The sequence below is a fragment of the Cynocephalus volans genome, chromosome 8, assembly GCF_027409185.1.
Source record: "Cynocephalus volans isolate mCynVol1 chromosome 8, mCynVol1.pri, whole genome shotgun sequence".
In the NCBI taxonomy this organism is placed as follows: domain Eukaryota; kingdom Metazoa; phylum Chordata; class Mammalia; order Dermoptera; family Cynocephalidae; genus Cynocephalus; species Cynocephalus volans.
The window spans coordinates 64,241,202-64,267,413 of NC_084467.1; the positions used below are offsets into that span (position 1 = coordinate 64,241,202).

Below are 26,212 nucleotides of genomic sequence, written 5' to 3' on the forward strand. Positions count from 1 at the left end.
TTATGAACTCCCAGTATTAAATGCTGGTGTTTTCTCACTTCCACCCCTTTCCCTACCCCCTCACGCTTTCACTGTTCCCTAGGTCCTAGGTTCTTTTAGGCACTCTCTGGTATCAATTGTTCTTACTATAGGGTCTAATAAACCAAACTTCAAGGCACAAGAAACTAGGTAGGTGACTGGTAGAGAATGATAAAAAGAATAGTATATCAAGTAAATGAGCTGAAAAGGAAACTACAAATGAAGCCAACAAAAGGATGAAGGCCATTTTTTTTGTTGTTGTTTGTTTGTTTTACTTTTTAAAAATTTATTTATTTTATTATGAATATTCATGAGGTACAATGCTGATTGTCACCCTTGTGGCATGAGGTGACGGCCAGATTCATACTGGCAGCATACCCAATACCAGAAATTGCTTTTGTACCCTGTGTCCCCCACACGATTATCCTCACCTCCAACCCCCTTCCACCGCCCCATTTTCCCCCACTCCACTTTGTAGTCCAAGGAATGTTCTCTCCTTCTGCAAGACCAACGCACTACTGTGGTCTTTCTTTCTGAAGGCCATTTTTATACAGACGAAGGAATGATTCATCAAAAAATGAAACTTATAATTAAAAACAATTTCAATTACTTTGAGAAATTGGGCTGAAAAAAACTTCTATAATGGTCCATGAATGATGGCTATAAACAATTAAAAAGTATAGAATAATGCATATATTCATAGAATATGAAAGAATAGTTCTTAAAAAGTGGCATTAATATTGATGTGGTTAGCACAGAATTATTAATAATATGAAAGAAATTTAGAAAACTCTTTATAATAAATATATCTTACCCAAACTTTTTAACATTTTAAATACTTATAAAGTCTTGACAATGGCAATTCTATGTAACTTCATAAATACAAGTATTAAAGAAAACAATCTTTGTAAAATGATATTTAATTCCTATTCAAGCACATATAATAGTCATTTGCCACAATACAATACATATGTATATGTTTATATACACACACACACTGGTTATCACTGTATCCAAATTAGTTATCAATATACAAGAAATTGGTTATCAATACACATCATCTACTGAAAGTCTGTATAAAGTATATAAATGCTCTGTATAAAGTATATAAAAAAGCAGGTGGCGTTCTTTGAAGTCAATGAGTTTATATTTTACACAGAGATTCAAAAGATAGCTCACATGAACTTTACAATTTTATAGAGCATACTATCATTTGAAACAAATTAATACAATTATCACTTAGTGCTGATGAGGGAAAAGTTTGATTAGTATACATTTGCCTTTCAAACCTATGTTTTTATTCAATGGATAACTTTTGTAGGATTTAAGAACTTGAGGACATTCTTGTGCTATATCTAAACACAGGTCCTCATTTACATTGAATTCAGACTAATGACAATCTAGACCTTTTGTAGTCCCTTCTAATCATGCTGGTGTGATGGAAACATCTGTAGTTCATGCTATTCAGGAGCAGGTCCACATACAAAGGTTATTTATTTATCACAAACACAGTATTGGAAATTACAAAAAGTTCACTCTAGTTAATTCTACTATAACGTTAAGTCTTGTCTTCATTTCTACAGTTACCTAATGTCCAAATCAAAACAAAACTCTAAGGATAGAAAAAGCACTAACTCTGAAGTCAAAAGACATGGAGTCAAGTCTTAATTTTCATATTTATCAAAAAAGTTAAAAATACCTATCTTATGGTGTTGTGATTACATACCACATAACAAAATATATAGCACAATGCCTGATACATAGTAGGCACTCGATAAAAATATTTTTTTTCTATTTTCATTATGTCCTCAAAGCAAGCTATGATTTAGCATAAAACATTAAATGAATGTTATACTATGTATAGAATTATCAGTCTTTAGTGAACTAAATATTTCCTTTTGTTTTGAACCACTGAGAAGAGGTTTTACATCATTAACACTACTTGCAATGACTAAATAAAACAACATATATACAAAGTATAAATTATAAAATAGTTTTAGTAAGAATTATTAAGGAACCATAAAAATTATATTGTACTACATTATTATATGGCTTTTCTCACATCACAAAACTCTATTACACATGCTTTCTCACATCAAGAAAAGGAGAATATTAATAATTGAAGATAATTAAGAGATTGAAGAAATTTTTACTAATGCTAGGCAAATTATAATTCTAAAATGTTAAATAAAAATATTTCAAAGAAAAGTAATAAAATAGTTTTGCTTACATGTTTCCAATGTGCAGGCTTTCCTTTAATATTAGTTTCAGGCTTGAAAAGGATATCCTTAAAGAGCTTATCTTCATATCCTTCGGTTACGTGAATCCATTTTGTTTCATATTCTCTAATAATTTTTTCTTGCTTTTTTTTACACAAATACAAGGGGCTGAAAACATGGGGGTAGGGAGAAGCTATCCATTAGTTTTTAGCCAAAAAAAATGTGAAAAGTACTCATGAGTTCACTTACATCTTAGAAAACATGGTAGTAGTAAATTTAATGTAGTATTTGCTTTTATTTTATTACTAAAGGATTAAGATTTCTTCATCAACATTCATCGAGAGATGAATGAGTGCTGAGAAATTTTTGCAGCTATGAATTCACAAACAATTCTGTACTTACAACTGGCTATGCATTTTAAAATATAGAGACCGGAGAATATGGTTAAATTATCTATAGAAATACAAGGTAAACGGGGTGAAGTCTTTTGTTTCCCTCCACAGTGAAGAAATAACTTTTTATTGTGGTAAAAGTAATTTTGGTACCAGAAAAAATATATGTGTACTATATTACAAGTACTTGGTAAAATACTCAAGAGAAGAAAGGTCCAACAGAATATAATGTAAGCCATAAAATAATTTTAAATTTTCTATTAGCCACACTACAAAAAGGTAGAAACAGGTGAGATTAATTTTGATGCTTTGTTTTATTTACCTAATATATCTGAAATATTATCTAATAAATGTCATCTACAAACTAACATTATACTTGATAGTAAACACTAAATATTTCTCCTCTAAGATCAAAAATAAAGGAAGGATGTCCTCTCTCATTAAACTTATTCAACACTACACCTCCTACCTGTTTCAATAACGCAATAAAAAGAACACCATAGACCAATTTGCTTTTGGATATAGATACAAAAATTCTAAATCTTAGTGAAAAGAATCTAGCAATATAAGCAAAGCAAAGAATAATAACATGATGATCATGTATTGGAAAACTCATTACATCAACAAATTAGAGGAAGAGAAATGAATGATTATAGATGCAGAAAAGACATTGAATAAAATTCAGCAGCCAATCTGTTTAAAAACTTAGTAAGAGAGAATCAGAGTAAACCACATCAATATCATGGAGACAATTTTCCAAAAATAAATAACATCCATACTACATGATAAAATAGAAAAAATATTTGAAGCAGAATATTGAACCAGGCAGAGAAGCTACTGTTACAATTACTATTCAATATCAGAAATAAACCAAAATAATTCAAGTAAAGTAATCTTCCTATTTCTCAAACATTTTAACTATGCTCCATATATTTATTCCTTCATTGAAAATATTTTTATTCATGACCTAATAAATAGTTAAGGCAAAATATAGTAAGAGAATGAAATTTATAATGATTTAAATGAGACAAAAATTTTACTTCTCTCTCATGATGACCAGTCCAGGCTGGTGGGTTAGCTATACTCCATAAAAATATTCAGCCCAGCTTCACCATACTCAAAGGCACTGTCATCAACCAACAGGATGGATGCATTCCAGCCAATGAAAAAGGGAAGATACGAAAACAAAGCAGGTACTATAATCATTTGAGCATGTAAAGTAGAAGTTATACTTCTGCTCAATTTCAAATATAACCAAAAAAAAGTAGCCAGATGAACACATTTAGCCACAAGAGAAACTGGTAATGCAAATCTCTAGCGGTCAGCCAATCGCCAAAACGAAAAGAAATAATTTCAAGGGAAAAACTAGTATTGTGCAAATGTCCATTATGTGCTCCTTGAAGAATAAAAAAAGTCACTAATACCACAGGGCTTATATTCTCTAATAAGTGGAGAAGGGGGCATTGACCTATCCCCCTGTTCTAGAGCATTTGCATGGAGGTCTTGCCCAGGGATAAATCTAGCCCATAATAACAGAAAATTCTAAAAACTCCCTGAAGTGATCTGACTTTATGGAAAAGAGTCTGAGGAAGTTCAGCCCTAAGGACAATCTTAGAAAAAATAGAGATTGTGATGTTAAGCATTTAAGAGGAGGCTGGTGGCTCCAAGAGAGTAATAAGCTAAACTGTAGGCCAGTTTGAAGTTACCAGAGAAAATCGGGGAAAGAGACAACTAAGAAGAGCTGTTCTAGGTTCAGAACAAACTGCAAAGACTTGCTTCAAAGATTACCCTGTAAAGGGGCCCAACCGAAAATGAATCAGGCTGTGGAGCAATTTATGTCTCAGAGCATTGTCAAAAATATAGAGCAATCAACTGCCAATTAGTGGAGGATAACACTGGGTGATATCTAAGAGTTCAGACAGATAAACACAGAAATCAGAGAAGAGACAGTCAAAGAAAGCCCTGTAAAATCACTGTCATTCCAAGAGTACTGCACCTGGCCAAAGATGTTCCCTCTAAGAAGCAATATCAAAGGCTGCACAATGTAGGGGAAATAGACTTTACTAAAATAATCTAGCCAAGTCTTAAACAAAGAAATAAGCAAACAACAAGAAATCCTGGCTGGAGGTATTGTATCCTGGTTTGTTACAATATAGTACCTAAAATCCTCACTTTCCAACAAAAAGTTACAAGACAGGCAAAGAAATATGAAAATATAAATTATATACAAAATAAAAGCAGGCAACAGAAACTGCCTTTGACAGTAACCAAATGACATACTTAAGAAAGACTTCAAAGCAGTGTACCTGTCTCTCAGTATCCACAGGGGACTGGTTCCAAGACCTCCCACTATAGATATGAATGTCCATGGATACTCAAGTCATTTATATAAAATAGCATAATATTTACATATAGTCTACATATATCCTCCCACATACTTTAAATCATCTCCAGATTACTTATAATACCTAATACAATGCAAAAGCTATGTAAATAGTTGTTATGCTGTATTTTTGTTTGTGTTATTTTGTCATATTGCTATTTTTTATAGTTTTTTAAAAGTATTTTCAATTTGCAGTTGGTTGAACCCATGGATGCAGAATCCATGGATATGAAGAGCCAACTGCATTATATATATAGTTAAAGGATTATATTTATTTATATATTACATATAAAGCTAAAGACATATATATATATATAAAATCAAGCTTAAACTAGTAAATACAAGGATACTTCAAAAAGTTCATGGAAAATTTTGTATTATATTTTAATTCTATTTTTTCACAAACTTTTTGAAGTACTCTCACACATGTTTTACAGAAATCAAGCTTAGGGTATGATGACAGTCCCTTTTCAAATAGAGATGATCAATAATCACATAGAAATTATTTTTAAAGAAATGGAAATTCTACAAATGAAAAGCACAATAACTGAAATAAAAATTTTCACTAGAGTGTCTCAACAGTAGATTTGAATTGGAAGAAGACACATATCAGAAAACTTGAAGAGATTGATAGAGATTATGCAATCTAAAAACAGAGAAAAAAAATAAAGTCAAATAAACACATCTACAAAGAATTGTGGGACACCATTAAGTATGAGTAATGGGAATACCAGAGGACAGGAGAGAGAGAAGACAGAAAAAATATTAGAAGAAAGAGTAGCTAAAAATTATAAAATTTGATGAAAAAAATTAATCTACACATCCAAGAAGCCCAGTGAAATACAAGTAGGATAAACATAAAGAGATCCACACTCAAACACATCATGGTAAAAGTGTTGAAATCTAAAGACAAAGAGAAAAATCTTAGAAGTGGCAAGAGAAATGACCAGTCATGCATAAGGCAATCCCACACTCAAAAGGTTAACTACTGACTTTGTGTAAGAAACAATGGAGAGTAGAAGGCAGTAGTAGTATGACAACTCAAAGTAATAAAAGGAAAAATAAAACCCAAAAACTCAACCAGTAATCTTAAATCCAGCAAAACTATCTATAAAAACTGAAGGTGAAATACAAATTTTCTCAGATAAATAAAAACTGTGAGAATTTGCTTCTGGCAGACATGTCTTATAAGAAATACTGAAGGAAGTTCTCTTAAGGCTCAAGGTAGGTGATCTCTGACAGTAATTTCAATCAACATGAAAAAAAAAGAGTTGATGATAAAGGTAATTGTATAATTTTTAAACAGTATACATTTAGATTTTTTCACATTTATTTTCTTAGCTAATTTAAAAGCAATTATATAAAACATATATACATAAAATACATAATTGTATTGTTGCATCTATAACATATACAAATACAATATATTTGACAATAATAGCACAGGAGCATGTTGGAGCAAAGGTATTTTGGAATAGTGAAACGATACCAAATGATAATTCAAATCCACAGAAACAAATGAAGACAATTAGAAATGATAAATAGGACCATTAATATAACAAACTCTATTTCTACTTTCTCTCCCTTCTTCTCTTAGCTTCCTTAAAAGACAATAATTCTTGGTTTTATGCTGTCCTATTCTACTCAGTACTGTTTTTGAGAGATTCAAGTATGCTTTAGAATGTATTAGTAGTGAGTTAGTTATTGTTTTGTTGTAATCTATTATATGAATACACTTCAATTTATTAATCCAGTCTATTGTTGATGTTCATTTAGATTATTTTTGATGAATATTCTTATTAATATTATTAGTATATTCATTTTTATTGGAAAGAGTGGAATTGCTGGGCCATAGGTGTTATATGTGTTGTTTGGTAAATACTGCCAGACAGTTGCTCAAAATGGTTGTACTGAGTAGTTGCACAAAGTGGTTGCAATACACAAGAATTTCCACTGCTTTACTTCCTCACCAACACTGGTGTTTTCAGATGGTTTAATTCTATTTAATCTAATGAGTTTGTGATGTTTTCTCACAGTTTTGATTTATATATCCATAATAACTGAAGAAGTTTAACGTCTCTAATTTATACCAATCAGTTTTTATTGGGGTGGTCATTTTTGGTTACCCTCTTTTATGAATAAAAATACATAACATTTTATAAAGTGATAATTATAATATGAACTCTTGGTTTTGTAGCATATATAGATGTAATATGTATAATATTAACAGCACAAAAAGAGGGGAAAGGAATAATGCCATACAGTAGTAATGTTTCTATATCTCAATTTGAAGGAGATGTGATAAGTTAAGAAGTATATTGTAATGCCTAGGAAAAACACCAAGAAAATAACTAAAAATATACAATTAAAACACCATTAAAAAATTTTTAATGTTACTATAAAATATTCACTAATGCAACAAAAGTGGTAAATGAGGAAAAGAACAAAAAATATATGAGATATGTTTTGTGAATAATGTTAATAATTAGGTTTATTTTTAATTGTCCTATGTTCTTAATATTCTATATTATTAATTTTACATGCATCTTATTTTAAAAATAATTTTAAATTTTGTTTTAATTTTCTTTTTAAAAGACACTTTTATTTAATTATTTGTTTTTATAATAGCTGATAGGAGGTAAAACCAGGACTCAGAAAAGGCACAAATCATTTCCACAACCTGTAGATGTTAAAATCTGATTTCCTTCTCATCAGAATTATTTATTCATTTACTCTTAACCGCTGCACTGCTCAAACACTCATTCATTCAAAAAGCACTGCTGTAGACTCTGGGGATATGTTAATTAAAAATCCAAAGTTACTGCTCTTATGAAACCTACATTGGAGGAACTTCTTGGTGAAAGATTCTTTCTCTCTTGTTAATATGAATTATAAGAAAAAATTAAATCAAAAATTAAGGTTTAAAGAGATCAATTATTTCACCTCAAAAACTTTTTCATATTTCCATTTCATCTTATTTTACTTGAGGCTTCCCAAATAACATTCTAACTTAGGAACTGACTTCTTGATGAACTAGTGGCCAGAGGTCCTGAACTGTCTGGCTGTCTTAGCAATTAAAACTTTCACAAGAAAATAGTAAATAGCCCAGGAGTTAAAAAAAAAAAAAAAAAAAAATGAGGAGGTCATAAAAGTTCAGTTTGCCTCCTACAAATGGCTTTATTAATACATTAAGATCCTTATTAGACAGCACGAGACAGACTAGATCTCAAGAAGTCAAGGAAACGGGTGGGGGAGGAGTGGCATCTTGGATCTTCTGTAGAAGTACGCAGATTGACTATAATTTTTCGAGAATGATGGCTAAAACAGAAAAATTTAAAAGTTATGGTATATACCATAGTTTAACATGGAGGTATGAGCCCAGTGAATTTGTAAGCAAACTGTATTTGAATATGCATGTATAAATTACACTGGGAATATTACCAATAACTTTCATCAGATTCTCAAAGGAATCTGTGACTTCTAAAAAATTAAACCTTGGAACAGATAGTAAAATAAACAAGAATCTTCTACAAGAGCAGAGGAATAAAATAAACAAAAATTAAAAGACAAGAAAAAGCAAGTTTTGAACACTTAAAATGCATAATGTAAAACAGAAACTCCATACAAAGAAATAAAACAATATAATTCAGAGCATCATTCAATTAAAAATAGTCCAAATTTAGTTTAGATGAGGTCATACTGGATTAGGGTAGGGCCTAAATCCAATGACTAGTGTCCTTATAAGAAGGCCATATGAAGACACAGAGGGACATATAAGGAGCAGGGGACAATAAAGGCAGGAAGTGAAGTGATGCAGCTATGAGACAAGGATTGCCAGAAATCACTAAAAGCTGAAAGAGGCAAGGAAGGATTCTTCCCTACAGCCTTCAGAGGCGCCTTGATTTCAGACTTCTAGCCTCCAGAACTGTGAGAGAATAAAGTTCTGTTGTTTTAAGCAAAAAAAAAAAAAAAAACCTGCAAAATCCCACTATAAAATTTCTAACCTCTTTTAAAATCAAAATATATTAAAAAAGAAAAAAAAACTAAACGAACAGTATACGTGAAATAATAAAATATGAATTGCCCAGGTTAGGGAGTTTTTTCCACAGCAGGGAGTACTCAATATTAGAAAACTTTGTTGGTGCAGACAGTAGACCAAAATAATAATAATAATAATAATAACAACAACAGCAACAACAACAATAATAATAATAATAATAATTGCATTGCCTTTTACCTGGAGCTCTTGCCCTTGCCCTACTGAAATTAAGGTAACAGAGTTTCACTCTGTCGTAACTCTGGAAAAGTAAGATTGTGCATTAAAGAATACTATCAAGGCTTGAAATTTAAAGGCTAGAAAGCCAAAATAAGGGCCCATAAATAGGTCTCTAAAAAGACATAGATTCACCAGATTCAATTCTCCTCCCCAATGAAACTGTCAAAAGGTCAGGTAATAAATTCAGCAATTGTAAGGGAAAAAAGAGATTTCTCTCTCTGGGATTAGATAACAAAGTAAATTATTGAATGAATTATTAGTTCACAATTCAACAAATAGATATTATTGATAATAAAAATATTAGAACACTTTTTAAAAATTTGAGTTCTCAAATTTTGCTGTTAATTATCTGGGTTCAATAGAAAAATATTGGGAAGTGAGCATCAAAAGTCAAAGGAAGTGTTCATCACAGTAATTTTTCAATCAGAAAGAACATATATACATTTAGAAGGCTTTCAAAATATCTACAAAATTTTATCAGCAAAGCACTTGAAATTTACATATTAATGAAAAACTTCAAGCCATTATGTAAGTATTAAGATTTTACAGTAATATGTAACATACTGTTAATAAGTTATAAAATGTATAAGCATGAAGAGCAAAACTTATAAAGACCCATAATTCAAATAAATATTAATTTAAGAGAGTATAGCTAGCTGTCCTGCTAAGTACCATATCTATAGTCTATCTGTCCCCAAAAGAAAGTGATTAGTTATAATGTAGTGCCATCTTTCAGTTTTTTCTACTGGAAAATAAAAAAGGCATATCAAATTGTTTTAAAAAATAATCATTACAATCAGTAAAAAAAAAAACCTGTCATCATCTTTAGAACATTTCTAACTCAAAAGATTTTTTTTTTTTAAAAATCCAAAGCAATGATAAAAGATTATATTTTTTCAGGGAATTTTGACAGTGGTTGAAAGTAAAAATATAGACAGATGTAAAAGTGTGCATATTTTTTTTTCCTTTTTTTTTCTTGTCTTTTTGTGACCGGTAAGGGGATGGCAACCCTTGGCTTGGTGTCGCCGGCACCGCGCTCAGCCAGTGAGCACACCGGCCATTCCTATATAGGATCTGAACCCGCAGCGGGAGCGCCGCTGCGCTCCCAAGCGCTGCACTCTCCCGAGTGCACCATGGGGCCAGCCCAAAGTGTGCATATTTTAATCCAATTAGAAATATTAGTTTTCAGCATAGCCTTTAAATGCTACCTCTAACCACATTCAACCATGTGGCTCATTCCGCTAGACTTTACCTAAGGACAACAGTCTCATGTAGAAAGTATGAAGGAAAGATAAGCAAATTTTCATAAGATCTTGTTTGGTTCTATGTGTTATCAGTAGGACTATTACTAGCAGAAGTAATAAAAAAACAGATATTGTCTTTAAAATATTAATAATACACAGTATAACTGGCAATTACTAGTACCAGTACAATAATAAAGCGTAGGTACCCATTGACCTGGCAATTCAAATTCCCTGATTTGTACTGACTTTTTTCTTAATGTCATTAAGTAAATCTTCCCTATTTATAGATTACTTACAAAAAGTCTCTGTCACATCAAGGTTAGAAAAATATTCAACTGAATTATCTTCCAATGTTTTAAATTTAATATTTTAACCTATCTGAAATGTATTTTTATGTACACTATTCAGCAGAGAAACAATGATGTTTTCATTTAGAAAGATAGCCAATTTTACCACCACTGGTTATTAAATAAACCACCATTTCCCCATCAATTAAAATATTCAATTAAATTATTATTCTATCATACTTTGATATCTCCTTATATACACAGATCTTTTTAGAAGCCCTCTATTCTGTTCATCTGATTTGTCTATCCCTGTGTCAATATGATGAAATATTCATTATAGTAGCTTGACAGTAATTTTCAATATTTGGAAAAGCATGGTTTTTGTATTATACTGAAATTCCACCGAGATATATGGTACTTATTTATATATGCTTGAGTCTTATCCTTTGATAAGGTTATCTTTTTTTTACATAGACCCTTGATCTTTTATATGTTGTTCTCTAAATTTTTCCACTTTTAATACTATGTTAAATAAGAATATTTTCCTCATTTCTATTCAATTTGGATTTTATGAGTAGAGTATAGAGAAAAATCATCCAATTTTACATATGAGTGTTTTGCATCCAGCCACCAGCCAAATGACTTCATTAATTCTATTAATCTCTTTGTATACCATGTATATAAATACACCATATACAAATACAATTATTTATTATTTTTTAAACTATGCCAGATTTATCTTATTGTTTTATGGAATTAGCTTGAAACTCTAAAACAATGTGCTTTACAAATTTGGCATTTCTTACTATACTAAAATTTTAAAATTAAGTGTGATAGTATTCAGTAGATAGCCCAACCCCATTTTATTATTTTTATTAGAATTGGCTGTTAATTTTATTAAATTACTTTTTGAACACTTATTAACATGATTCCATTTTTTATTTTTATTAAATTTTTGATAAGGTCCCTGTTTTTTTATTATCCTTCCATTCTTGAATTAAACACTATTTGGTCATGATTTATTAAACTTCTCATATATTGCTGGACATTATGAGTCACCAATGTTTAATTTTTGTGTCTACACATATTCCTGATTCTGGGCAATAATTTTCATTCTCATTACTCTAGTATTTGTTACAATTAAAATTATACAAAATTTATATAAAATTATAAAATTATATAAAATTTATATACCTATAAAAGTAACTGGTGTTCTAAAACCTTTTTCTGTGGGCAAAAATGCTTAAGCAATATTATAATCTTGTTTGTTAAAAATTAGGTAGAACTCAGCAACAAAACCATCTAGAAACACCGTCCTTTTTCTTTTTAGTTCCTTATTCTGTTGTTTAGTTATTGGTCTGTAGAGACGTATATTCTTCTTGGGTCAATTTTGATAGTTTTTGTTTGCTTACATATCATTCTCATTCTGGTAGATAAGTGCCATCTAACCTATTTCATGTTATGGCAATTAAAGAAAATGATATTGTTTACTAGTGAAAACAAACTGGGCAACTTGTGGGTGGAAGTGACCTATCAAAAGGTGCTGGGTATTATGGCTGCCCCGGGTTTGCCCTGATTGCTGACCTGCAATAATAACACAGTATACAGTATACAGTAATAGCTCAATGAGTGGGGAGAACATGGAGCTATATTAAAGAAAGGAAGTAAACTGACATGAAGAAATGATAAATAATAGAAATTTCAATACATTGGTAACTTAAAAGTCTGTAAGTATATATTTTTCCTTCCCTTAACATCTTTAAAAAACATAATATTATATAAAGCAATAATTATAGCACTATAAATATATCAGCAATATATATGATGGTTTATATATATATAAGTGCTAAAACGATCTGGGAATAGTGTCTTTTTTCTCTAGTAGTTCTTTGTTCTATCGCTTACTTATTGGACTATTTATTATACTGTATATATATATAGCAACAATAGGGCAACAAAAGGCAGAGGGATTTGAGCTACACTGGAGCAAAGTTCTATATTTTACTGGAATTAAGTTAGTATTAATTTCAAGTAAAATGTGATAAGATACATATTGTAATACATAGAGCAACCACTGAGAAAATAACAAAAAACACAGTACAAAAAAAAATCAACAAAGGAATTACATGATAAACTAGAAAATATATATTTAATTTAAAAGAATGTGGTAAAGAAGAGATAGAGAAAAAAAATCACAATTTATACAAAAAGTAAAGCAAAACGGGGCATGCAAGTCCAGCTATATCAATGATAGTATTATTATTGCTTTTAATATTTATTTCATTTATATTTATTAGCAAAGAATGGGAAGTATTCTCTTATTTCTTAAATTATTATTATACATATTTTTGGAGTACAATGTTGACTATCATCTCCAGTGTACAACATATGGTGATCAAATCAATATTATTAGCATACTCATTATTACAAATCATAATTATTCTTTATGTGCCTTATCCAATCTCTCCCCATCCCCCCTCCTTACGCCCACACTTCTAATAACCATAGATTTGTTCTCTCCTTCTGAAAGATTAATGTATTATTATGGTTTCTTTCTTACACTCCTTCCTTCTTTCCTTCCTTCCTTCCTTTCTTCCTTCCTTGCTTCCTTCCTTCCTTCGTTCCTTCCTTCCTTCCTTCCTTCCTTCCTTTCTTCTTAGCACCCATTTATGAATGAGGACATATGGGATTTCTCTTTCTATGTCTGCCTTACTTCACTTAGCACAATTTCCTCTAAGTTCATCCATGTTGCTGAAAATGACAGAATTTCATTCTTTTTTATAGTGAGTAGTATTGTACTGAATATATAAACTACAATTTCTTTATTCAGTCATCCATCAATGGACATTTAGGTTGGTTCCATATTTGGGCTTTTGTAAATAGAACTGTGATGAATATGGGAGTGCAGAGATGCCTTTGACGTGATTATTTGCATTCCTTTGGGTATATACCCAGAAGTGGTATTGCTGGATTGTGTATGTCATAGCCCATTTTGTGTTGCTATAACAAAATACCTAAGCCTGGGTAATTTATAAAGAACAGAGGTTTATTTGGCTTACAATTCATGGACAGCTGTCTCTGGTATAGGCCTCAGGCTGCTTCTACTCATGGTGGAAGGTGACAGGCAGCTGGTGGTTACAAGCAGATCACATGGCGAGAGGAAGCGAGAGAGAGAGGAGGTGCCAGGGTCTTTTAAACAACCAAATCTCACAGGAACTATTACAGTGAGATCTCACTCAGGACCCTCACCACCCCCCCCCGGGAGAGCATTAATCCATTCATGAGGGATCTGCTCCCATGACTCAGACAGCTCCCAACACTGTCACATTGGGGATTAGATTTCCACATGAGTTTTGGAGGGACAACACATCCAAACTCTATCAATATAGTAGTTCTATTTGTAGCTGTTTCAGAAACCTCTATACCGTTTTCCATAATGGTTGTGCTATTTTAAAGTCCCACCAATGGTGCAAGAGGATTCTCCATTCTCCACATCATCACCACCATTTGTTTTTCTTGGTCTTTTTTAAAACTTGCCAAATTGGGGTGAGATGATATCTCAATGTGGTTTTGATTTGCATTTCCCTGATGATTAATTGTGTTGAGCATTTTCTCATGTACCTATTGGCTATTTGTATGTCTTCCTTTGAAAAATGTCTATTCAGTTCCTTTGCCCATTTTTTTAATTGCACTATTTGATTTTTTTACTGTGAAATTTCTGGATATTAATTCCTTGTCAGATATATTGTTTACAAATATTTTCTCCCATTTCATCAGTTGTCTTTCTGCTCTCTCTGTTGATTGTTTCCTTTGCTGTGCAGAAGCATTTTAGTTTGATATAATCCCATTTGTTTTTCTTTTGTACTTTGGGGTATTACTCATAAAGTCTTTGCCCAGTCCTACTTTCTGAAATGTGTCCCATGTTTTCTTTTAGTAATTTTATGGTTTCAGGTCTTAAACTTAAGTCTTTAATTCATTTTGAGTTGAATTTGGTATATGGTGAGAGGTACAAATCTAGTTTTATTCTTCTGCATATAGATGTCCAATTTTTCCAGTACCATTTACTGCATCCCTGGGATGAAGCCCACTTGATCATGTTGTACAATCTTTCTGAGGTGTTGTTGTATTCTTTTTGCTAATATTTAACATAATCTGAAAATATCTTTGATAAAAATATTTTCAAAATATTTTTGAAAAAAAATCAGATAGTTATCAATGATAACATTAAATGTAAATAAATTAAACACTCCAATTAAGAGACAGATATTTTCAGATTAGATTCAATATTAGCAAACAGAATACAACAGCACATCAAAAAGATTATACATGATCAAGTGCGATTCATCCCAGGGATGCAAGGATGGCTCAATACATACAAATCATTAAATGTGATAAAACCACATCAACGAAATCAAGGACAAAAACCATATGATTATCTCAATAGACACAGAAAAAGCATTTGACAAAATTCAACATCCCTTCATAATAAAGACTCTCAACAAATTAGGCATAGAAGGAAAGTATCTCAATACAATGAAATCCATATATGACAAATCCACCACCAACAACACTCTGAATGGGGAAAAGCTTTAGGAACAAGACAAGGATGCACACTCTCACCATTTCTATTCAACAGTATTGGCAGTACTAGCTAGAGCAATCAGGCAAGATAAAGAAATAAAGGGCATACAAATTGGAAAAGATGAGATCAAATTGTCCCTGTTCACAGATGTCAGGATAATATATATAGAAAAACCTAACAACTCTACCAAGGAGGTTTTGGTTTATGCTTGCTTTAGAAAAAAAAAGGAGAACTTGACTTCAAACTGTCCAGGAAGAAATTTGAAGAGAGGAAGGAAGAGAGAAGGAAAAAGAAAAGGAAGGAAGGGAAAAGGAAGAAGTTAGGGAAAGAAGGAATGAGGACTGGCCACTATCCATGCAATCCCATAAACCGAAATCTTTAGTGTCATCTACTGTGTACTCCTTTTTCCTACCATAACCACTGCTATGCAATTGCTCACCAAAATCTCTGTATTGCACCTATAAATAACTTTTCTTCAATCCCTACAGCTGTATTTTCATCAAGGCTCTTACAACTCAAACTATTTTAGAAGCCTATGCTTGCTGCCATTAGTCTTCCCTTCTTATAATTTCTTCTCCACATAATTTGTTGAGTAACATCTGATGATATCTTTTCTGTGCTTAAACACTTGCAATGGCTTGCCACTACCTATACAAAAGGGTAATATTTCCTGATATGAAAACTGACTGCATAAAAAATAACAATATTGATGGCACATAGGATTCAGAAATAAAATTAAAATAAATTTCAACAATAATGTAAAAGTTAGGAAGAAAATTGAATGGAGCTAGTGTTCTAAAGTCTTTATATGATCAAAAAAAAGAGTAAAGATACTGATTACTTTAGACTTTATTAAGGTATTTATGCATATTTTAATTGCCAGGGTAACAACTTCAACAATGGAAATATACAGTGTATCCTTCAAAATAAAGTGGGGGTATATGCAAAAATAAAAAATTCAATCCCAAAGGAGGCAAGAAAGATGGTGGTAAAAATTGTCATAACAGGAGGAACAAACAGAAAGCACAAAATAACACAGTGCATTTAATTTCCAAAACAGTCCAAATATGATAGTTAATAGAAGAATTGTCAGACTGGGTTTAAAATAACCTGTTATTTATGAGATAATATATATATATGTGTGTGTGTGTGTGTGTGCATGTGTGTGTGTATGTAAATGGATAGAAAATAAATACGAAGCAAAAAATAAACTCAAAACAAGCTAGTATAAATACAATATCTGATTTTTAAAAAAACTTTGTCAGAAAAATTAAGTTTATTGATGAAGCAAGAGTCATTTCACAAAGATAAAAGTTTCAATTATCAGATTGACATAATTTAAAATTACTTATACAATGAAATAGCATAGCTTAAAATATATAAAGGAAAATTTGACCTAACTATAATGAAATAAAGATATAAGAACAATCAAAGTGAGAGCTGTTAACACACTTCTCTCAGTAATTTATAAAACAAGTAATCAAAAAATCAGTAAGGAACAGTAAATGAGTAAGATTTGAATAATGCCTTATCAATTACTTAATGAAAATATAAAGAATATTCTAGCCAATAATTAAAGAGCCTACATTATTTTTCAAGAGCATATGAAAAGCATGGTTCCTAGAGCAAATCCCAGTAAAATTCAAAGTAAATTTTAAAAAATATATTGTTCTATCTATATATAGTTGTAAGATACTTCAATTTCTTAATAGGACATGACAGATCATCAATTCAAAATACATATAAACAAATGATTCTACAAATAAGCATGGTTAGGTGCCAGCATTGCAAGCATCTATAAAACATAGTTTAAGCTAATTCTACACCAGAGTACAACTATGGCTTTATCTTTTTATTTTAATTCAGTTTACATTCATTGCCATAAAGACAGTAGCTAGAATATATGAATGGCCAGACATAATATTGTTTGATTAGTTTCTACAAATTTTTTAATTACTAAATGTAATACCTTGAACTCACCAATGTAGACATTAATTCAACCAAGAATTAGTTTTTAGCATATATGACAACATTTTTATCCATTTTTCTGTCGACAGACATTTGGGTTCTTTGCCTATCTTGACTATTGTGAATAATGCTGCACTGAACATGGGTACACAGATATCTTCACATGGTGGTGATTTCATTTCCTTTGGGTATATACCCAGAAGAGGGATTTCTGGGGCATATGATAGTTCCCTTTTAAATGTCTTTAGGAAACACCATATTGTTTTCCACAATGGCTGCACCAGACTACATTCACACCAACAGTGTCATCAACACTTCTACTCTATTAAAAAACTACTGCTTCTCAAGTTCTTACTTATCTTATCAAATGAGATAATGAGATTCACATATTCCTCAGGTATTATTAAAGTTTCAGTGTAGGCATGATGTCCTCCTAAGTGTTTACCCACCGTCCGTAAGCAAAATTAATCACGTCTATACCCAGTCCACCACAACCAAGGAAATGCTACACTGTAATATGACTTTATGACTTCGTAAAGTAGGCAGCCAAATTGTCCTTAAATTAGGTAGCCAAAACCTATGTATAGGTCACAGACACAAAGTTGGCCGTTAAAGTAGCTTAAATTTCAGTGTCATGTGTTATGTGCAATTTGATTTGAATTATGTATTTTTAAAGAATACTTGTTTCTGGAATGGCCACAAATTCTTGCTTAAAAGAGCTAGGACTGTACTCAGAACAGTAGAGAAGGCAGACAAAGGTGATCCTGCCGTGACAGCTTGAATCATCAGGGTGTGCATGAAGGCTATGCCACTATTGTTGGTGAGTAGATGTGCTGTTCCTGCTCCAAGTGCAGGAAGACCCATAGTATGTTGGAGTGAGTTCACCACCTTTCTATATCATCAGTCTGCCACTGAGTCTAAGGAGGACAAGAAGACATGAATAAAGCCATTCATTCTGAAAGAAAGCAAACATACAAAATATTCTGCTTCTAGTGCCACTTCTGAAAATGGAAAATAAGTTTCTAAATAGACTAATACACAACTCTATTTTTTTTTTGAGTTTCAAAGCAATCAAAACATCTTTTAAAGTATTAGTATAATTAAAATTATTTGGTGTAGGGCTGTCCAGTTAGCTCACTTGGGATAATTTTGTGCTGATAACACCAAAAGAAACGTGTGTGTGTGTGTGTGTGTGTGTGTGTGTGTGTGTGTGTGTGTGTGTGTGTGTGTGTGTGTGTGTGTATTATTTGGTATAAACTTGAAATTAAATGAGGAAATTATTCAGTCTCATCCTGATGACTACAGCCATTCTGGAGCTGATGGATTAAGAAATAATTTCAACTTTCAGCTTTTATTATTTAAAAAATATTTTTTAAAGCTATAGATGCTACTGACAGTGATTCCTCTGATGGACCTGAGCAAAGTAAATTGAATACTTTCTGGAAAGAATTCACCTCTGTAGATGCCATTAAGAACATTTGTATTCATGGGAGGAGGTCAAAATATCAAAATTAACAGGAGTTTGGAAGATGTTGATTCCAACCCTCATGGATGACTTTGAAGGGTTCAAGGCTTCAGTGGAGGGAGTAACTTCAGATGTGGTGGATAGTAAGAGAACTAGAATGATAAGTGGAGCCTGAAGATGGGACTGATTGCTGCAGTTTCATGATAAAACTTTAATGGATGAGAAGTTTGCTTTTAATGGATGGACAAAGAAAGGGGTTTCTTGAAATGAAATCTACTCTTGGTGAAGATGCCGTGAACATTACTGAAATGACAACAAAGGATTTAAAATATTACATAAATTTAGTTGATAAAGCAGCAGCAGGTTTTGAGAGAACTAACTTCAATTTTGAAATGAATTCTACTGTGGGTAAAATGCTACCAAATATCATCGTATGGGGCCGAGCCCGTGGTGCACTCAGGAGAGTGCGGAGCTGGGAGTGCAGCGACGCTCCCACCACGGGTTCGGATCCTATATAGGAATGGCCGGTGTGCTCACTGGCTGAGTACCGGTCACGAAAAAGACAAAAAAAAAATATATATATATATATATATATATATATATATATATATCATCGTATGCTACAGAGAAATATTTCATGAAAGAAGGAGTCAATCTATGTGGCAAACTTCAGTGTTATCTTATTTTAAGAAACTGCCACAGCCATCCCCACCTTCAGCCACCACCACCCTGATCAGTCAGCAGCCATCATGGCAAGACCCTCCACCAGCAAAAAGATGGCTCAGATAATTGTTAACATTTTTTAGCAGTAAGTATTTCTTAATTAAGTTATGTACACTGTTTTTTATACATACAGAATTGCACACTTAGTAGACTACAGTACAGTGTAAACACAACTTTTATATGCACTGGGAAAGCAAAAAAATTGTGTGACTCTCTTCATTGCAGTATTCACTTTATTACTATAGTCTTGAACCAAACCTGCAATATCCCCAAAGTATGCCTGTATACATATAAATATACAAACACAATTGTGAATTAAGTTTAAAATAAGAAATCTTTACTCATCAAAATATTCTAGAGATGGCATCTCACTTTTGCCTATTTACGATAATGTGGTCTACGCACTCAAATCTTAATGTACAATTAGTACAGCTGTACAGCACCTGAAAACCCTTCAGTTTTGGCTACTTGTAGTAATATGTTGCCATCTCCAATACATGGATTACTTAAGGACACAAATTAATTTTTTCTGTTTTCTTAAGCACTAATGGAGAATGAATACAACCAAGTTTCAGCCAATTCATTTTCATTGCTTTCTCCCTGGATTTGTACTTTTAAGAACAATCCAAAAGCACAAGGACAAGAAAAGAGTACTCATGGCATCTACAACAGAATAAAGGAAAGACTAGAAGCCAATAGTAACAGATAAATAGGAGCACCCTGAGTACACTGTTTTTCTGGCGTAGTCTTGACTCTGCCTTGCCTCTCATTGCTGCTCATTTTCCAAGACCAGTTATTGTGGCTTCCTTAACTTTCTATGAGCTTTCTGGGTAAACCTCCAACAAATTATATCATTGCCTAAGGCATTTAGTTAGCTTCCACTATTTCCAAGAACTCTAGATACTACATAATCTCATCTTCCAAATTTTTACGTGGAAAGGATAAAAAAAATAATTGCCTTAATAATTTTATAAAAGTAATGTTACTCATCAACACACAATCAGAAAACCACCACAAGAATATTTAATCCTGCTATCTGAGAGCAATGCTACCCACTAGGCCTACTATATAAATTGGAAAAGAGTTTTGTGAGATTGCCACTACTAAAATACAATAAAATATTTAGTTTTTTCTTAATTGCATTTGTATAAAATATCTAAATGTAGTACTTTTTCTTTCTATTTACTCAATGAATGTTCAATTTTTCTCTATTTTAATATCTATGAAGAAATTATAATATCTCATAGATTTCTGTGAGAATTAAATGAGCTAATATAATAGTACATTTAAAATTTTAAACATAAGAAAAAGTATATTTCAGTAAAAATAATCTATTAAGAATAAAGAAATGTTATTTTTATAAAATAAAGTAATATATAAAATTAGCGTACCATTATATTTGTTCAGTTATATAACACTATATATGTGAAAATAATAATTAAAATGTGAACTCCATGAGGTCACATGACTTTGGATGTTTTGTTCACTGTTGTATCTTCAGGACCTAGAAAGTACCTAGCTCATTGTAGGCACTCAATAAATATCTATAGAATGAACTAATCAATAAATATTAATAATAATATATCCTATTTTATATCACGCTTATGAGACAGGTACGATACATTTACACAACTTTAGCATAAATAGTTTTTAAAGGAATAAACTTTCCAAAGATCTAGCAAGTGGGAGCAGAATAATAAAAACATTGTATTTGGCTATGATCCAAAAGATTTAGACCTGAGCCCTGCATCTAATAACTTACTAGCTTTGCAATCTCAGGCAATTTACTTATAAGATTGTTTATAGGACCAAATAAGGTATATTGCATACCATGTTTGTGTCTGGCACATAATGCCAATCCAGAACTTGAATATATGTCTGACTCTAATCCACTGCCAACTTTGGAAAAAACCAAAAAATTCACAGTGGTTAAAGATATTTGATTACACCCAGATTTATATTATTTTCTAATAAATGAAAAAAAGGGTCAAGTGGGAGTATTTATAGTTATAACAATTTCCTATGGCCAATAAAAGTTAAAAAAAGCTTTCTATGTTTCTCATTGTATAGATGAGAAAATTCTAAAAAATTCTCCATATAAGATCATTTTCTCTTTTGATATACTCATTTTCTTTAATTAACCATGAATGATTCTAAAATCATTTAAGGTTTTACTCACACCCAGATAATTTGATATTTGATAATAACATAGGCTGCTACCCTGACAATCATAGTGATGAAAAATGATTTTATGTTACAATGCTAATAATTTCAGGAGAGCTTCCTAATATTCAACACAAAATCAAAAAAAAAAAAAAGTTTAAAAAGTGTCAGAAATCTTAATAATTTAATTAAAAATCCATGCATTATTGATAAAAAAAATAACATGTATTGGGTACACCTTTAACAAAATAAGCATGTAACTTTCAAGTAAAGCTGTAAAAATGACTTTCCCAGGAAAAATTTACTCGAAATTGGGCAGTAGGGGTCAATTTCATTTTACTTTAAATGTTTCAGTAATTTTAGCATTGAAAATGTGGGACAATGGCTATAATCACTAGTTAAGGTATTGTTCAAGGAGTAATAATTTATCTATGGCGTAGTCCTTAAAAATAAAGTTTAAAAAGTTTAAAAAGACTAGTACTTAAAATATTTTGCTAATTTTACACTAGTTATGATTGAATTAAGATCCTCCAGGTAATTTGTATGCTATTTAATAATTCAACAAAAGTATTTCTAGTAAACCTACTTATCGATTACTTGCTTTTGGTTGTAAGAAAGAGAAAATCCCCAACCTAAGGTGGCTTAAACTCAAATGAGAATTCATTGGCTTTCAAAATTGAAAAATCCAGGCGAAGGGCTCCAGACTTGGTTTGACTGAGGCTCAGCCCCTTATCTCTGAAATTCTTTTGGCTCACACTTCTTCCATGTGTCATTTCTTCCCCCAGCGAGATATTTCTACCCATATGTTGAAAAAAGTAAGTATAGCCATCATCCAGAAGAAAGAGAATAGATAATATATGATTACCAAAAAGAAAAAAAAAATCCCTGTTATCTCATGTTCATTTGTACCAAACACAAATTAAACCCTGTGACTATGGAACTGGTATGGACTAGGTGGCACAGGTCTGCCAATCTCTGTGGCAAGAGAGGTAAGTTTACTTCAACTGGCTCAAAAGAGTCAAGTCCTACTTTTGTATTTGAGTGTATGATTTATGCCACTCTTCACAAGGGTGAGGGATCAAATGGATGTTAGGGATACAATAAGAATGTCCATTAAAATCTACCTTTTTGGGTACCAACATTCATATCACTTTCCTTCCCATGCAAATATAGTACTTGCAAAATTGACAAGCCCTAGATGAAATATATGCACCCCTCCTTCAAAAGGAAAGATTCAAAGACAATGCTAACACTGAATCTTGGTCCAAGTCCATGGTCTGTGGTAACTCACCATCCAACAAATCTATATAAATAATGAATTATCCATTCCCATTCTACATACCCAATATAATGTAGATAAAAAGCAGAATGACTATAGAGCAACACAGAGTGATCACTTGACAATAACATGTACCATATCCTGTCATGCAAAAATACGTAGCACTTACTGCCTGAGCAGTAGAGTTCCCTGGTCAGTGAACCTGGGTCTTCTTGAAGGAGTTCCCTTGTATATTGTCCTCTCTCTGAGATGAAAAATTGCAAGGATGTTTGAGAGATGTTACTGTAGCAGAAGATCATGTTCTGGTAGTGAGAATTTGTTAGTGAGAATTTAGAATAATAGAGTGTTTCCAAGGGCCTAAAAAATCAACATTTTTAGAGAAGCTTTAAATTTATATGGCCACTCAACGCCCTTAAATACTTAATAAAAAATTCGTATTTTTGCTGCTCACACCCTAAAACAAACAAGCCATCAAACAAAAAATTTCTCCCATCATGAAACCATTATGCTTACTCTCCCCCCAATGCTAATGTTAATAACTTCTATCTTCATCTGGGCTCTGCCTGTGTTTTCGATGGTATTTCCTTATGGTCTTATCACTGAATAAAAGGCTTTATCATCCTAGTGAGGCTTACCATCCCTCATGTCAGGCAGAGGATGTTGGATATGAGATACTCATTCCTTCTAGTGTCTTACTAGGGGTTCCAGTCACTTTCTAGCTGTTGAATACCCTCACTCACATTCAACTCTGGTTCTTGTAACTCAACCATTAATAAGGAGACCTGATGCAACAGTGAGGGACAGGACATATGAACACTGTACAACAGAATATTCAGATAGGATGGTCATTTTACCCCATTTGTAACCACAAATATTCCATCTCTGTCCCTTGCTTCTTTTTGTATGTTTTAAGAGATAAACTATGTGATTCAAGCATCTAATTTGGTCTGTGAAGGCTTTCTGTTCTGTAACATCTGAAATAACCTGCCTTGTAGCACACATGGAGGTTATCATAGCACCTAGGTAATATCTGACTACCCAGCTGGCAATGAGGAAGGGATGCAATTAAAAGGCATTCCAAGCATAAGAGAAGGGAGATTGTGCTTAAGAAATGATCTTTTTAAATTAAAGCAATATTGCAGTGCCCCCAACCCAAGAGAATTATTAAGAACTTATTCATAATGTAGGGTAGAACAGAAACTAAGCAAGAGAACAGAAAATACATACCAAAACTCAATAGAGGCCTGATCATCCTCCCCAGTAAGGGCTTGGAATCAATAGAAAGAACCCCTGAGCCAAGAGTGTTACGAAACATAGTCATATTGAACTGTGAGCATGACTTCTGCTATATTGTACCTACTAATACACTTGGAGGCCATCATTACAAAGGGATAACTTCCCACCATAACAGAAATGGAAAATACAGTGAGAAGGTTTCGAAGGGATTATAAAAAACATAATGACTGGAAATTATCCAGAACTGATAAAGGAGAAATCAATCCTTAGAAGCACAAAGTCCACTAAATCCTAAATCAGATAATAAAAGTAAATCCATTCTTAGAATTGTCAAAGTAAACACCTGCAGAAAACGCTGTTACTGGGAGGCAGATACCATCTCTGCGGCCACCAGTTCAGAAAAACGCCTAACCAATTTCTGATTGGGAATAGTGTGGTAGGAGAGTTCCCAAGACCGCTTGAAGCTGCCGGAGAGCTGGCTGCAGGCGGGCGCTAGACTCGATCCATGCCGGGGGGATACAAAGGTGAACAAGTCCCGAGAAATATCTACACAGTGCTACAAAGGCACCCAGAGTGACCAGTCGTCTGTGCTTACCAGAAACCTGGTAGACTTCCTGGGCGAGGTGGTGCCAAGCAGGGTCTTGAAGGCCCAGCTGATAGACGAGGGTTGCAGAAGACACGTCCCAGCCCAGCACAGTGCACACAGAGTGGGGAGACGTGTGGCCAGGGAGGCAGAGACTCGACAGAAACCACACACCCTGTGGGGTCGCCACTGCACGATCCAACAGCCCGGGCCAGAGCAAACGGAAGAGAGAGAAGCCCTGCACAGGAAGTGAAAGCTCAACAGAGATCACACACCCTGTGGTACGTGATCCACCAGCCCAGCAGAGTCCAAGCTGACCAGAAAGGTGGCTCCCCAGAGAGGCCCAAGACCCGAGGCAACCATACACACAAGGCACTAGAGGCCAACTGAGCAGTCACGGAGGTAGCCATACGAAATTGGCAACCACAGCAACATCTTAGTTAGTCATTAGTCTCAAATCGGTGGACTATGAAACCCCCTGCCACAATAAATAAACATCCAAAAAAAGATATCAGAAATACAAAAAAGCAAGAAAGTACACCACCAAAAGTTAATAAATCTCAAACTCTAGATCCTATAGAACAAGAAGCCCTTGAAATGACTGACAAGGAATTTCGAGTGATAATTCTAAGGAAACTGAATGAGAAACAAGAAAACTCAGCTAGACATCATGATGAAATGAGGAAAAGTATACAGGACCTGAAAGAGGAAATGTACAAGGAAATCAATGTCCTGAAAAAAAATGTAGCAGAACTTGCTGAACTGAAGAAGTTATTCAGCGAAATAAAAAACACAACGGAGAGTTTAACCAGCAGGCTTGTCGAAGTTGAAGAGAGAACCTCTGAACTTGAAGATGGGCTGTTTGAAATAACACAAGCAGACAAAAAGAAAGAAAAAAGAATCAAAGACATTGAAGAAAATCTAAGAGAGATATCAGACAACCTTAAGCGCTCAAATATCCGAGTCATGGGTATTCCAGAAGGGGAGGAAAATGGAGATTCCATTGAAATCATATTTAACAAAATAGTGGCAGAAAACTTCCCAGGTATGGGAAAAATCACAGATCTTCAGATCCAGGAAGTTCAATGATCTCCAAACGTATTCAACCCAGAAAGACCTTCTCCAAGACATGTTATAGTTAAATTGGCAAAACTCAGAGATAAAGAGAGAATCTTAAAAGCTGCGAGAGAAGCGTCAAATCACCTATAAGGGAGCCCCAATCAGGCTAACATCAGACTTTTCATCACAAACCCTAAAAGCTAGAAAGGAATGGGATGATATTTTCAAAATACTAAAAGACAAAGATTGCCAGCCAAGAATACTCTACCCTGCAAGGCTACCCTTCCAAAATGAAGGGCAAATAGTAGATTTCTCACACAAACAAAAACTACAGG

At 32.9% G+C, this 26,212-nt stretch overlaps 1 protein-coding gene across 1 annotated transcript in view; it reads right to left on the bottom strand.

Moving 5' to 3' along the window:
* LRRIQ3 (leucine rich repeats and IQ motif containing 3) overlaps positions 1–26,212 on the bottom strand; it is a 154,942-nt gene that overhangs the window by 98,297 nt on the left and 30,433 nt on the right. The window contains exon 4 of the mRNA XM_063105773.1: positions 2,249–2,405. Within this exon, the coding sequence (XP_062961843.1) occupies positions 2,249–2,405 (157 nt within the window). The remainder of the gene's footprint in view (positions 1–2,248; positions 2,406–26,212) is intronic.